Source organism: Dasypus novemcinctus, chromosome 1, assembly GCF_030445035.2.
Source record: "Dasypus novemcinctus isolate mDasNov1 chromosome 1, mDasNov1.1.hap2, whole genome shotgun sequence".
NCBI lineage: Eukaryota > Metazoa > Chordata > Mammalia > Cingulata > Dasypodidae > Dasypus > Dasypus novemcinctus.
In genome coordinates, this window is record NC_080673.1 from 79,274,872 (window position 1) to 79,290,277 (window position 15,406).

Here is a 15,406-nt window from a genome sequence, read left to right on the forward strand (position 1 = left end):
TTTATGAAAGCAGATGACAGAAAAGTCAAGGAAAAGGAAGGTACAATATAGTAAATTTTTGCAACAATTTTAGAGAGAAAAGCATATCAAAGAAAGATACTTTGAAGGCATTTCCTCTTAATGTGTCATCAGTCATATTACTTGATTTTTGTAGGGAGGAATTACCTGATCCTTTCTGGAAACATAAACAGTCACATTTTATAAGACTATAAATAATGAAATGCCTCCTTGTGAAAAATACTGTTCTATTAAATTTGAGAAGTCACTAATCTAGTAATTTTTGAAAACTGATGCAGAATAGGGAGTACTTTGTACTAGATACTTTTGTTATTATGTAAACTAGGAAAACATTGGTTGGTCTTAGAGCATATTGGTTACTATATTCCTGAGTGACTGGTCAGGGAATTGAAAGCTACTTGCTGCAGGCGGCCTCATGGCTCCATCTAGAGATAACACTACCTCCGTCTTAGTGTGTTTTGAAATTTATTAATTACTGAGCACTAGAATTTCCCCAGAGTGAAGGTGCTATTTAAGCAACTTCGTTTCCTGCAACTGTCTTTTAAGTCACTTTCGTCTTTAAAACAGTCCTCATACTTAAGGTATATTTTTAAGCGCTAGCCCTTTCAAAAAATAATCTTTTCTTCAGAATACCAAAAACAGCCATTTAATTCAGATTTTTAAAAAAGTGTCAAAGAGGTATGATATAGAGGAAACAGTCTACCAATTGACCAGGGAGCTCGTATGCCAGGTGATAGTTTTAATATTGTGTAGACTGAACTAAAGCCGTTTAAAAAATAAAATTCACTTAAATATGCCGCATAAAAATGAGGGCTTTGGTTTAACAGCGGTCAGTCTTGGACCATCCTAAAGAGGACAAGTAATTGAAAATAGTGGAATTATAAACATTGCTGATTAGAGAGAGAATCCAGAGTTCGACCAACACATTGTCAAATCACAATAACATTAGCTGTGTTTGTGCTTAAGATTGATTTTCAGTTGGTCAAGAATAATATTAAAATATGTTTGGATCCCTATCTTTTTAATATACATATAACCTGATCATATTTTCAGTAAATTTTTAAAAAAGTGTTTTAAAATGTTACACCTAAAATGTTGTCATTTAGCATGTTGTGTTTGGAAGCTGATATTATGGAAAATAAAATTTTAAAATATGTGATAGATATAATTAAATCTTCTTTGGGGCAAAGATTAATTCAAAATCATTTGTATAAGGAAAAATCAAAAGACTCTTCAACTTGATTTTCAAGTTACTTTTATTACTAATATCATTTTGATTTTCAGTATGCATCTTTCAAACACAGTCTTTTGGGATGAACAAAGGTGGAAATCTCAAACTAATTGGCAAGAGAATATAGTCTTTTGTTTTTATTTAATAGAAAAGCGTGGACAGTGTAGATACTTCTACTTTGAATAGAAACCAAATGTGAAAATGTATCTTATCCTATAAAAACAAGCATTTCTGCAATTTCTCTCTAACTATAAAAACTAAGCATATTTATCCAGTGACTCAATTAATTAATACAGATGTATGCTTGAGACCTAATAGGGTGTTCCTTTCCAATGTGAGTAATGGTGCCAAGACATAAAAGCAACATATTCAGAGATACACAGAAGATGTGCATTTATAAAACTCAAAATAAAAGAGAGAATTTATGAATCTCAAAATACAAGCTTTTTAATAATGGTTACTTCACAGACATGCAATGATTTTGATGCTGAAACTTAAGATGGATATAGATTACCAAATTAGTATCCCTATGACTGGCATATTATACTTTTAGAGAATGCTTATTAGGTCATAATAAAATAGGAACTCTTTCTACTCATGTGATTTCTTCTAGTGGAAAAACTTCTTACAACAAAGGTGGTATGCATTTACAAAGCAACAGCTCTTTCCTAAACATGCTATTATTTAGAATATGAAACCAACTCATTTTATTTTTGTGAGAACAATGGTTATCTAGTTCTTCTCATCCATAGGAAATCAGATCTCAGGGTAGTGTCCTGTCTGAAGCATAAGCTTGAACATAAGCTATCCAACTGTATTCATGTTCATAGACTAAATACCCATAGTGCATTTCATGAAGATTTGACAAGGGCACTTTTACTCAGTATTTTGTCTGTAAGATATGACTTCTTGAAACATCAATTTCCAATAAAAATATGAGATTTTCATTTTCTTGTGAGTGAAAAATGTACAAGTCTCCCGGCATGTTTTATTTCTTGATATCTACAATAATGTCAGATAGCTTAATACAAGTAATAATTTTGTTCTAGTACATGCAAAGAGGAAGGAGTCTATTTTATAATGATGGCATTTAAGTTTAAAATGTTGGTCTTTTCTATTTTAAGTCGAGTGAATGTTTTTTGTGGGTAACGTAATTTATACTGACTGATGGAAATAATTGTTTAGCACTTACAAAAGAAAGTATGAAATAGAAAATCTCTTGGTGTCAAGCCTGCTAAATGCCCATATCTTAAAACACTCAAATCTAGAATGATTCAACCACTATAATATATTTTGAAGTAAGAAAGACTTTTACATGAGGGATCCCGAAGAATTTGCTGACAGGCTTGTCAATATACCAGACGTTATTTTTTAAGATTCACTAGGAAATTCTAGGAGTCAACGATTATATCTCATAATCTGAGAGAATTACTATAATATCAAACTGAGAGAATTAACAATATCACTTTTTAAAATATTCATCTTTTCTTTTCCTCATATCTGAACATACTGTCTGGGCCATTCCATCAGTAATAGAACTTACAGGGATATCTTTGGCTTTTTTATTTTTTTTACTTCCAAGATGAGGGCTTGCTTATATCCTGGCATGTTCAATTTGAAGTTTTATTCTGCGAAAGGGACTATCAGAATAAGTTCAAGAGTTTAAAAGTAAAACAAAACGATATAACCACATTTTTAAAATTAGGAAAATTCTAAACGCTTAAGAAGGCGGTTGTTTTTTTTTAATTTAAAAAGATCCTGGATACTTGCTTATCATGTAAAATATTTGAATTCTCTTTTATTGAAGACTTTTTGGGTATGGCAGCAAGGAGCACATAATTGCGTTTGACCTCATCGTTGCAGGGCATGCTGACAAGGCATGGATCATGGGACTGAGGCAGCAGCTGCTCACCTTTCTTTGAACACATTAATGATGGCTTTCCAAAGAAGCACTACTGGATGCATAGGCTTCTGTGGCATGCTTTCTATAGCTAAATAAACAGTCATGACCTACAGTTGCATAATAAACACGTCCATCTACCACTTCCTTGAATCCATTAAGTATTTTTTTTTCCTTCACATCAACCCTCACTCCATGTAACACGTAACACAAAACCCATCACCCAACAATTCCTTTGAGGACCTTTACTGATACATGTAGTGACACCAATTACCTAATCCACTCCTGAATTTAATCTGATACTTATATGATGAGTGTCAAACATTTACAATGCATCAAACATCATTCTACGGAGAGAAAATCAGAATTCCAGAGCTGTTAAGGATTGTTTCATGTGACAAATGAGGACACCTGAACCCAGAGTCTATTCCTGTCTTAAAGTGTTGGCTTTAAGTAGATTAGAAATAAAACCTATACCTAAATCTTTCTGTTGTCCATGTATTATGCCATTAACCTCAAAAAATCTTCTGAAATGTATAATTATCTTACTGTAAAATACTTGGTTCTTTCTGAGAAGTGTAAGTCAAGTTCTAAAAAAAAATCAGAATTTTATTTGATTTTTAAAAAATGTTTCAGAGAAATATTTAAAATAACACCAAGGAAACGATTTTCTATATAGCGATTATTTACCAGCATGTTACTATTGAAAACTTCTCCAATAGAATTATATTCTTTTGCTATTATCACCAATGAAAATGAACACATCATATTTTATCACATCCTTTCTGGACTAAAGCACATAAAAGAAAACACTTAGTTTTATTTTAATAGAGTAGAGTTTAGTTGCCTAGACTACCTCATGTAAGTGAAATTAAGATTATGAATTACATATTAGTGCCAGCATATTAATGCAGAATATGTTTTTTTCCTTCAAAGAAATTCTCTGTGTATCAGAGAATAAGGAAGTGATTCACACTCATGAATCACACATACACACAACACACTTGGATAAATGACCTATGAGAACAAGCCAAGATCAAAAGTGAATCTACTAGAAAAGCCAAAACCCTACAAGGGAGCTTCATTGATTATAAATGGCACACCATCAGGGTTCTAACTTTCATGTTTGGCGTCTCCATCCCCGTGGGTGTGGGTTATAGTTGCAATCACCTACTGACAGGCAATAATCAGACCTGGTCTCCATGGACATTATTTCAGAATCATTTCTGAAAGGCTGCCTATAATACGCATATGGCAACTGTGAACCATATTGGGAGTTAGTGGACATACTATGATTAGGTAGGGATGTGGCACTAAACTCTTGCCTTTCAAATGAGCCCACATTAGCCTTCTGGGCTTGAGGAACATAGGAGACTCTCTCTTTCCAATCCTCTGGGGGGCCTGGAAGCACCTTCCTCCGAGCTGCTGAGACTACAGTTGCCACAATGGATTCCTGGATGTTTCTGGGTCTGAAGGCATCATCCACTAGACCAAGAGGAGACTTTGCTGCTGCTTCCCAAGGACTTAGTCTCTTGTTTGTTTTCTCAAGTCCATCAGGTGGTTTGTTAGAGTAGCTATAAGCAGGCTGGTACACCCAAGGAGATGTTGTAGAGATGGCCCATGGGACTGGTCTTCCAGGAAGAGAAAGGGAACGTCTACTCTCCTAGAAACAATGAAAATGTCATATATGAATAACTCATGCATTTCCGTTTGGCAGATTCACTGTCATTCCAGAGTATTTTCGGCACCCTTATCGAGCACTGCAACAAATCAAATATTGGTACCCCCTCAATACTTAGACGTAGAGCTAGCACAGCCTGCCTGGTGTATTATTGGCTGTGGGCTACCACTTGGCCCTGACTTAGGACTTCCTCATTGCTCTCCTTCTCTACCATAGCTCCAAAATTGCTACCATCTTTCTTAGACATAACCACCATGGCAGGGACCCTGTCATCACTGGGAACTGCTCTTACTTCTGTCTACCCTCCACATGTTCACTTCTGTATCCATAACCCAGCAACATTCTAATTCTGTTTCCCTGGTACAAAATTAGCAAAATATATTAATAATGCTACAGACCATGAACAACTGAATTTTTTACTTTTCCCAAGTGACTTTTAATCTATAATCTCATGTTGGTCCACTGAATAGAGCAAAAGCAACCAAGAACTACTTAGATGTAATTAACATGACTGGTGTTATGACACGGATGGCACTTAGTCTTTTTCTATCTCAGATTGTATTTTATTGGTAAAGATCACATGGATTTTTATTCTCTAAGTGTTGTGGATTTCCCATGTCTCTGAGTGGAAACATTCCCGCTCCTTGTTTCATTTGAGTTTGCTTCCTTTTATGTGCATTACATTCCTTATTTCTTTGAGAGTTTGTGCCACTGCAACATTCCCCTGTGTATGTTAAATACTCAGCTTGTCTAATATGCTAAAATATTATTAATTGAAAGCTCTTATAGTTTCTCCTTTCACCCCTTCTGCATTTCCACGGACCATATGACTGGTTGTCTACATTACTTCCTCACAAATTCCCATTCATAGCAGACTCTCTTAGAATAAACTCCTGGCAAAAAGTAGCAAAGGTACACCTAGAGGAAATGAGTCAACTTTGAAAGGATCACACATTGTTTTTCTTGAACAAAAGGCATTTCCATGCTTAATTATGTGTTCAAATTTCATAAACAGTTTCAACAGATTTAATTTCTTAAATTCTTAACTTTAAAGTAAATAATAACACCTGGAATAGGGCAAAATATTTCAGTCAAATATGTTTTTTTTCCATTAGACACACAAAGAATGTGGATAGTTTGTTCTTGGTTTGCATAAGAATTAGGGGGTACATATAAATGGGTCTTGCTTTCTTTCTTTTTAATTATTAAAACTTTAGTAATATTATTGTATCCTAGCAAAAACTTGTTTTCATTAATCTCCTTATTGTTGTCTCAAACTACTAACTAACCTTTCTCATTATATAGTCGGTGTGTGTGTGGCGGGGAGCCTGATGTTTAGTCACCATTTAAGGACTTGGTTTCTATTCTACATTATCTAGATGTTGGCTCCATTCATTCAGGTTAACAACAACAAAAAAATATTGACCATCTAATATTTCCAGGCACTCCGCTATGTGCTAAAAATACAAACGTGATTCAGATAAAGTCCCCACCCTCAAGAAGCACACAATCCAGTAGTGCTTTTACTTTTGCAGTGACAAGTTAGTCAATCATAGAAGGCTAGTTTAGAGAGAAACACATCACCTATTTTGGCAGAAAATAATGGGGAGTTTTCTAAATTGTGAAAGTGTTAAGGTTCAGTATAATAAAGAAAAATTTAACTCCTTTCTCCCATTGTATATGTCTCCCTTTCATTCTTATCTATAATAGAGAAAAATAATGGTCCACAGAACCAGTGGGATAGTTTTCAGATTCCATTATCTGCATTTATAAGGTCTTTGATCAGATGCAGCACCTCAAGGACCTACTTTAGTCAAGTCTTTAAAACAATAGAGAGTTGAAGGGATGGCAGTAAAATGATCCAAGCCTTTGCAGAAATATAGAAGAGGGTCCTGAATATATAATATACAGGTAACTAATATCACTGGTTAATAATTATCAATCCACCTGGAAGTGTTAAGTACTATGTGAATACATACACTTCAGTGATAGGATCTCACAAACCTGGATGAAGGATAGAAATTTATTTTCTGGTCTCCCTCCCACTCACTTAATTTGAAAATCTTCAGAAGAATCAAAACTTAACATAAAGTATAGTGTTCAAAACATTGCTGAATGATATACTCTCTAATAAAGTGATCAGATTTTTCTCAGCTAACATAAATTTTAATGAGGTGAATTTGTGGGAAGCAGAATAAAACCTTGAAATCTGTTGTTGAAAGAGTAAGTCAAGGCTTTCTGAAGAGAAATTAAAAATAGCATTGACGTTTTTAAAGTCTCACATAGAGGGAAGCGGCTGTGGCTCAATCAGTTGGTCTCCAGTCTACCGTATGGGAGGCCCTGGGTTCGCGTCCCGGGGCCTCCTTGTGAAGGCAGGCTCGCCCGCATGCTGTGGAGAGCTGCTGGCCGGCAAGCACTGCAGAGTGCCGCACGGCCCATAAGCACCACAGAGAGCTGACTCAGTAAGGTGATGCATAGAAAAGGGAGACAAGTAAAAACACAGAACGCACAGCAAATGGACACAGAGAGCAGAAAGCAAGAAAGCTGCGGGGGGTGGGGGGCGGGAAATATAAAAAGAGTCTCATATAGACTAAATACACACATCCAAATATAGCAGCAGCACTGGTTGTGAGGAAAGAGCAATTACCTAAATGTAAAAACTGTCTATTATTCTTCTACATATTCCTGAGACTGCCAAACATACCTTCATGTTCCTTCAAGTGCTAAACAGTAGAGTATAAAACTGTAAATTGATTTAGGTTAGAGATATATACAGTTATAAATAAATAACCATGTCGTTATTTCTGTTTGTGCCCCAAGTATTACAGGCCTCTAGTCTCTGCTTGCAGGGAAACTGTTAGAGATTTGCAATAATTAACAAGCTGCAGCTCAGTTTCCCCTGATATGCTTTGGGGAAAGGTTAACCCCATCTCCCATAAGCCTACATGTCCAAGGGCACGGCACTAGTAAAGGGAAATGGAAACCTTCTCTACCTACATATCGGAGGGAAATAAAATTTCTATAGAACAAAGAAACATCTGCTCCTGCAGCATTACAAGAAACCATAACTCCCTAACCCACTATCTTCTAGTCACTGTCAGGAAAAAGTTACACCCCCAGGGCTTCCTATTGACCCCTGCACCTCACTCAGACCCTCACCCCCCTCCCACCAACTATCATTTCCCCGCCTAAAAATTTCCTTATAAATTCAAGTCCCCCCCACCCCCCCGTTCCAGGAGTGGGCTGAAGTCTCTCTTCAGACCCCCACCATGTTAGTGGGGGAACTGAAGTCTGTTCTTCAAAACCCCTCTATTGGGAAAGCTTCCCAATAAGTTCTTTCTCTGCCTGTGGTCATAGCAGTCTTCATGTCCCAGGAAGCACCTATTTTTCTCCAACAGAAACCCTAATTTTAACATATTTCCCCAAGCAATTTTCACACCTTGTTCTGTACTGCTACTTCCTAGTGTTAATCTCTGTCCCAAGTCTCTGCTTGGCAGGCTAAATGAAGCCTATAATATATCCTGAGCCAGAAATGACCAAAGGGACCTGAAAATAACAGAGGTGTTTCAACTATTTTGGAGTTTGAATGCCTAATGTTCAACTCCTAGCATAACAGGCGTTAGCTCCTGGGTTGTAGTTTCCAACATGAGTTGTATTAGCAAAGGAATTTTAAATTTCAATGGAAGAGACCTTAACTGTAACCAATGCGTTGAATTGGCATTATGCATGACATTCATTTGCCTCCCACTATTCATTTAATGACAGAAGCTTTTCTACTTCACTGAATAAAACCTTACAGGTCCTGTGACATTGTGCTCCTCTTAAGTAAAAGATAGCTCTATGGTTAATTTATGTTACCCAAACCCATCTTATTTTGAAATAAAAGGCCCCATCCCTTGTAATAACAAACTCCAGTCTCCTCCCTTCCCAGCTGGGGCCTATTTTAGGAAAACGTTCCGTTAGGGAAGGAGTTGTGGTCAGGTTCTTCACTAGTCCCTCCCTCACGCTCCCCAGCATGCTAGCTGTGAGTTTTGGCTGAGTGTGAGGGTAGAGAAGAAAAGAGAGCAGATGAGAGTTTTTACTTCATTTGGTAGCCTCATATTCTGGCTTCTCAGTCTCAGAGCCAGACTGACCTAAAAAGGGACACTTCCTTGGGTTATTTGAAGTTTCCTCTCACCGGGGACATGACAAGACTACAGTCCTTGATAAGCACCGATTCATCTCTTGACCAGGGAGTAACTTGTGCACTCCTTAGGAACTTACAGTCCACCTACTTTGTGTAGGTGCTAAGGCCCATTTTTCCCACGGGGAGGCCCCAAGATGACCCCATCCAAGCTCCCTGGCTCATGTCTGCCTCCAGTCCATGGGAACACTCATACCATTTGCCTGTGGGGGAATGGCAACAAATTTCCTGGCTCCTTGCCACAACAGTTTGTAATTCTGTCTCTTGACCTTCAGATTTCCAGGGAAGGACTCAGACCCTGGTCCACTCTGACCCCCACCCATCCTGCGCAAGCCCATTACACCAGCTAGCTGTCCTGCTCGACTTCTCTAGGAGGCACTGGGACCCGAACCCAGGGCCTCCCATGTGGTAGGCGGGTACCCAAATGCTTGAGTCACAGCCATTTCCCTCATTTTAATAACCGGAAACCTGGCTGAGGGGGTCAAGAATTGCAGAAGTGATTTACTACCATTTCTTTGTAAAGTCTGGAATCTCACTTCGGTGTAAAGCATCTCTTTTATCTGGGCCTTGGGTAAAACTTCAACTTTAACATCCTGTTTTGTAACATTACCGTTTTCAGTAGAACACAAAACTCTTATTTTTCCTTCTAAAATGAAATATAGGCTAAAAATAGAATGGAATGTTGTTTTTTCCACTTATTAATTTCAATAAATTTCTCTAATAACTTGAAACATTCCTAAGGAGTTGAAACCTTATAACTCACTAAAGCCCAGCTCTGGGGATGGGAGTTCATTTGTTTTGAGGGCACTTCAGTCAGTCTTTAGGTTCCAGTTGTTGGTGTTGAATCTCGTGTCTCATAACTTTACCCCAGTGGTCCTGACTACATAGATTGCATCTACTTCCATTTCTATACAGCCATTCCTATGTATATATCCAGTTTCTTCCACCCTCTTTCAACTTCTTTGAACACCTGTTGCTATTCCTCATTTTTCAAACTAAGGAGGAAAAATGTGAGGTTCATTCCATCAAGTTTTGTTGGATAAGGCTAACATGTATACTACATCTTGATCTTCTTAAGTAGACATATGTATGAAAGCAAAACACCAGAAACAAACTCACATTCTGAGAGCAGAGATGATTTAAACTGACTTAGGGACAGTGTCATCTGGCAGATGGCACAGTTAATATTGCATGTGGAACATTCAGACTGTGTGTGTGTATAGCTGTTGTTCTTTCAAGTGTTCAACCCATGAGAGTACATGCCTATCTTTGGCCAGTCCGATATAATGCATGCAGTACAGGCTGCAGAGGTTCCTATTGACTTCACAAACCACCCGATGGTATATATTCCCACAGAAGGGCTAAAAACTAAGGAGGATTTCCTCATGTCTGCCTTTAATAATAGCCAACATCAACAGATCACTTACTATATGCCAGATAGTGGGGCTAAATGCTTTACGTGGAATGTTTACCCTCATAATAACTCCATGAGATAGATGCTATTATAATCCCTATTTCCCAAATGAGGGTAAGGAGACTTTAAGGAAGTTAAATTTCCCAAGAGTAGAAACCTAAAGAGTGCTGGAGTGGGGATTTGAAGCCAGGCAGTCTTATTCCTGAGTTCTTCATCTCATCATCAGATTATACTTGCAATGAAAATGTTTTGAGAAAACATCTTTAAGAAAAAGACTCAAATCTAAGCAAACTAAGTGGAATGAAATTTTATCAGATACAGTGGGAAGGGTCATTTACATTTTGATTACTTTGGGATTAATCAATGCTGCCACCTTACCATTTGTCACAAGAACAACCAGATGACCAGTGTTTAGGGAACACAATACGACACCCTGGGAAACGGACTTGGCCCGGTGGTTAGGGCGTCCGTCTACCAACATGGGAGGTCCGCGGTTCAAACCCCGGGCCTCCTTGACCCCTGTGGAGCTGGCCCATGAGCAGTGCTGATGCGTACAAGGAGTGCCGTGCCACGCAGGGGTGTCCCCTGCATAGGGGAGCCCCACACGCAAGAAAGTGCAGCCTGCCCAGGAAATGTCACCACACACATGGAGAGCTGCTACAACAAGATGACGCAACAAAAAGAAACACAGATTCCCGTGCCACTGACAACAGAAGCGGAAAAAGAGCACTCAACAAATAGACACAGAAAACAGACAACTGGGGCGGGGGTGGGGGGGGAGAAGGGGAGAGAAATAAATAAATAAATCTTTTAAAAATATATATATCACCCTTAGATTCACTCCATCTACACCAAGGTGAGTCACAACAGGGCTCTGAATTCAAAGGAAACGTCAGATTTGCTGAGGGTTTTTGTCAGCTTAACAGAAGCCATCTTTTCATGTCAGTTAAATGTTGATTTATCTATATTGCTTTTTAAGGAAGCAGTTTAGCTTCCTTGTTAAACCATCTAGTAACAAATTTAACTGGCAAGGAATACTTGACATTTAAAAAGGAAGTGAGGTTTACTTAGGACAAGCAATGTAAATAGACTGGAAGCCAGAGAAGTTCAATGGGATATATGTTTTGAAGTTCAAATGATTTCTTTGAAAGTTACAAAAATTCTCTTAACTGCAATCCTGCTTATACATGTACAGCAGATAAAAGGTCTTCAGTGGACAAACATTATTTTAACTCCTTTGACAACATTTTCTCTTAAATGCATGATTAGTAAATATTCATCACAAACAAAGACTTTATCACAAGCAGATTCCAGGAGCCTCGCCCCCATCCCCCCAGAAAGCCAAATGGGAATAAATGGCATTACTTTTGCCATTTTAATCATTGATTAGAATTTCTAAAATCAGAGGCCCATGAAGGGGCAGATAAATAAAAGGGCTCAGAGAACCAAGACATCCTACATTTTTCTAGTTGCTCAGATCAAAAACTTTGGCATCTTTCTTGACTCCATACTTTCTCTAACCCTCCATACCTGATCAATCAGCAAATTCTGTCAGCACTGGCTTAAATTACACCCAGTATCTGACCATTTCTCACCATTTCCAGTGGTACCATCCTGAGCTAAATCACCATATTGCCTTGTCTAGATTATTGCAATGGACCCTGCTCGGTTTCCCTGGTTCCACCCTTGCTCCTTTTAGTCTATTCTCAACATGACAGTCAGAATTATCCTAAGTCAGCTTGTGTCACTCGGTCCTCTATTTAAAACCCACCAGTGACTCTTCATTTCAAAAAAGGAAAAGTCAAATCCTTTCATTGATTTACAAAGCCCTACAAAACCTGCTGGCTCCTAATATCTCTTGATCTCATCTCCCACTGCTCTCTCCCTCTAACTTTGCTCCAGCCACACTGGCCTCTGCTATTCTTCGAGCACACCAGGGACACTCATGCCTCAGGATCTGCACCGTTGGTGATTCCTCTCTCTGGCACACAGTACCCCAGGTATCAGCCTGCCTCCCTACCTCATTTCCCTCAGGCCTTAGTTAAATATTATATGGCCACTCTATCTGGCCATTCCCTTCCTCTATCAAAATCTCCTACCCACCATCCCTGCTCTATTTCCTTCCTTTGGCTCATGACCATCTAACATAATAAATGTTTTACTTACTTTCTTTGTATATCTGCCTCTCCCTATTAGGATTTAATCTCCTTGCAAGGGTAGAGTTTTGGTTTATTCACTCAGTCATCCCTAGCATCTAGAACAGTGCTTGACACCAGAATAGGAGGTACTCAGTAGATCTTTTGAATGATGGATGATGATTTCTATATCCGACTGACATAAGCAGAAAATTATTTATCTTCACCAAACTTTGTGGTCAGTCCCCAAGATGTAGCCCTTCTCACACGCCAGTTACATGTGACAAGGGACTAACAAATAGACCCATCACGACCACCCCAATATGCACTCCAAGTCATGTTTGGAAATACAGATGGGATTCATCGATGTCCATGTACAGTTTTTCTTAAACAAGCGGAAGGTTTTAAGTTGGAAGTAAACGACTTGCTTTCAGGTCAGTAGAAGATTGAGGGTTTTAAACAGCTCAAGTCCCCAAATGAGAGAAGTCTCAGCAAATTATGCATAACTTGAAAAACTAAGACCCAAGAAGAAAAAGATAATGTACATAACAATTAGAGCTGGAGAAGAGAAAGCTGAAAGTTGCATTACCATTTATCATAAAATGGCGTAGGAAATGGCAGCCTCTACTAACTAATCTGTTAGGGTCACTTCCAGCACTAACCAGTTTTCTATTACAGTCGTCTTGACAATGGAAGCAACTCAATATTGGGAGGAATTTCTGCATAGAGGTGTAGAATCCCTTTATCTAGAGGTCTTTAAATATAGGACAAATGTTCCTTTGAAGTGATATAGATACAATCAAGTGTGAAGTCAGGAGGAGACCATTTTTTGTCCTAGTCTTTTAATGAAAGTCTCTTTTTCATGTTCCCTAGGACCTGTGAGCCTTAAGTTTTCGTCACCAAGTGGAGTTTCTGGGAATCCTGTTACTGCTCTTTCTTATCTAGGCAATAGAGGAGAGGACCCATTTCTTTAGGCAGAATCTCACAGTATTGTTCTGCCTGCCAAGAATAGGACAGAGAATCAGGACTAATAAGTGCTATATTGAATAGAAGAGTGGCCAAGTAGCCATGAGTTGTTTAAATAGTTCCATGCATGAAATACACATACTTAATTTAAATACATCAAAGAGAGAGATCTTAGATTAATTTTTAGGTTAAATTTTATTTTCTAAAATCATAGATTTTTAAACAAGTTTTGCTTTATGTTTGTAGGAAATTCCTTTGTGAGAAAGGGTAAAGATGGTCAATGACAATGGAAGCCTGCTTGCTCTATTGGAAAGGGTGTGTACTTGGATGTCACAATGACCTGGGAGTCCTGCCTTTGCCCCTAAACCACATGATTCAACTGGGGATTCAATCTCTCCAGGCCTTAGTTTCCTTAGTTGTAAAATGTATAAAATGCTGGTTGCCATTTCAAGCTTATGTGTCAAGTAGAGATTGTGTTTATAAATCCAATGCATGGAAAAGGGGCACAACAAATGGTGATAATTCTTTAAATTGTGAGAAGTGGCTGTGTGGCCCTAAAAGGTGCCATAGAGACCTGGCAGAACCTTTTGTTCAAGAGGCAACTGTATAGGCAGGCTGCTGACCCAGGATAAAAATAGGAGGGAGTCTTGCCTTTGAAGTGGCATTAACACTGCACGCCTCAGATATCGCTGTGCCAGCCACTGCTCTCCCGCCTGCCACCAAAAACGCAGGCAGCAGGGCTGGCCAGAATGGCCTGAAACATTGTCGCTGACCCCACTTCCCTGCTAGGGCTGAGTGGGCCAAAATAGCTACTTCTTCTCGATTTTTTTTTTTTTTTTTTTTTTTTTTTGAGGTACTGGGCCAGGGATTGAACCCAGGACCTTTTATGTAGGAAGCCAGCACTCAATCACTGAGCCACAGGGGCTCCCTGAATTAGACTTTTTGTTTGTCTGCTTGTTGTTTGTTTTTGTTTTTAGGGAGCATTGGGACAGAACCAGGACTTCCCATTTGGGAAGCAGATGCTCAACCGCTTGAGCCATGTGATCCACATCTGCTCCCTTCTTGATTTTTTTAACCTTCTGTTATGAAAAAATTAAGTTGGTCATGAAGATCAACATTAAGGAGAAATCTGTACATATATTTACCTGGGCTCTTTTATTTCAGAAGTGATGATAACAAGAACTAAAATTTATAGTTTTTACTACTTAACAGCCACATTTCAAAGCACTGTTCATCTATTAAATCATTTAATGCTCTCAGCAACCCATAGCCACTGTTTTACAAATAAGGAAACTGAGGCAGAGAAATTATTCATTTACTCATTGTCACACAGCTAGTATATGTGTGCAGAGGGAAATTAGGGAGTTAAAGTCACAGGCAGTAAAATTTTATTTGAACAAAGTATTTTAAGGCATTAAATCTGTTAGTAGAACGAAAGTACTATAGCAAAAATTTTCACCCTCTCATTTTCCTTTATTCTCAAAAAAGAAGTGTGTCACTCTCTACAAATTACAGCCTACAAAAATATTTCTATTAATAGAGACTGTGTTCTATTTAAAGATGTAGCATTGCAATTTTAATTTTTTGTAATTCCTGGAGGAAAGATATTTTTAGGTATATTTTATAAAAGTCTAGCTTTAATTGGTTTTAACATAAAAATAGACATATTAAACACATTTCAAAATTACTTCTGGAAAAGAAGTTTTTCTCTTTCCTCAAAAGGTTTAAACAGTAAAAGGTATATGGATTCCTATCATAGAATAACTTAAAAATAGATATCAAAAGTTCAGATTTCATCAGTTTCTGTAAAGAAAAAAAGTAACTTTCACAGTAAATAATGTTGATCCTGTATGTGATAAATGAACGTCTGACCATGTA

At 38.1% G+C, this 15,406-nt stretch overlaps 1 protein-coding gene across 2 annotated transcripts in view; it reads right to left on the reverse strand.

Annotated features, from left to right (window-relative positions):
* Positions 1–1,256: 1,256 nt before the first annotated feature.
* The window catches only part of SYNPO2 (synaptopodin 2), a 191,489-nt gene continuing 177,339 nt past the window's right edge, over positions 1,257–15,406 (reverse strand). For both annotated transcript variants that reach the window (XM_004479037.4, XM_071214967.1), the window contains one exon: positions 1,257–4,812. In XM_004479037.4, coding sequence (XP_004479094.2) covers positions 4,270–4,812 — 543 coding nt within the window. In that variant the 3' untranslated portion in view covers positions 1,257–4,269. The remainder of the gene's footprint in view (positions 4,813–15,406) is intronic.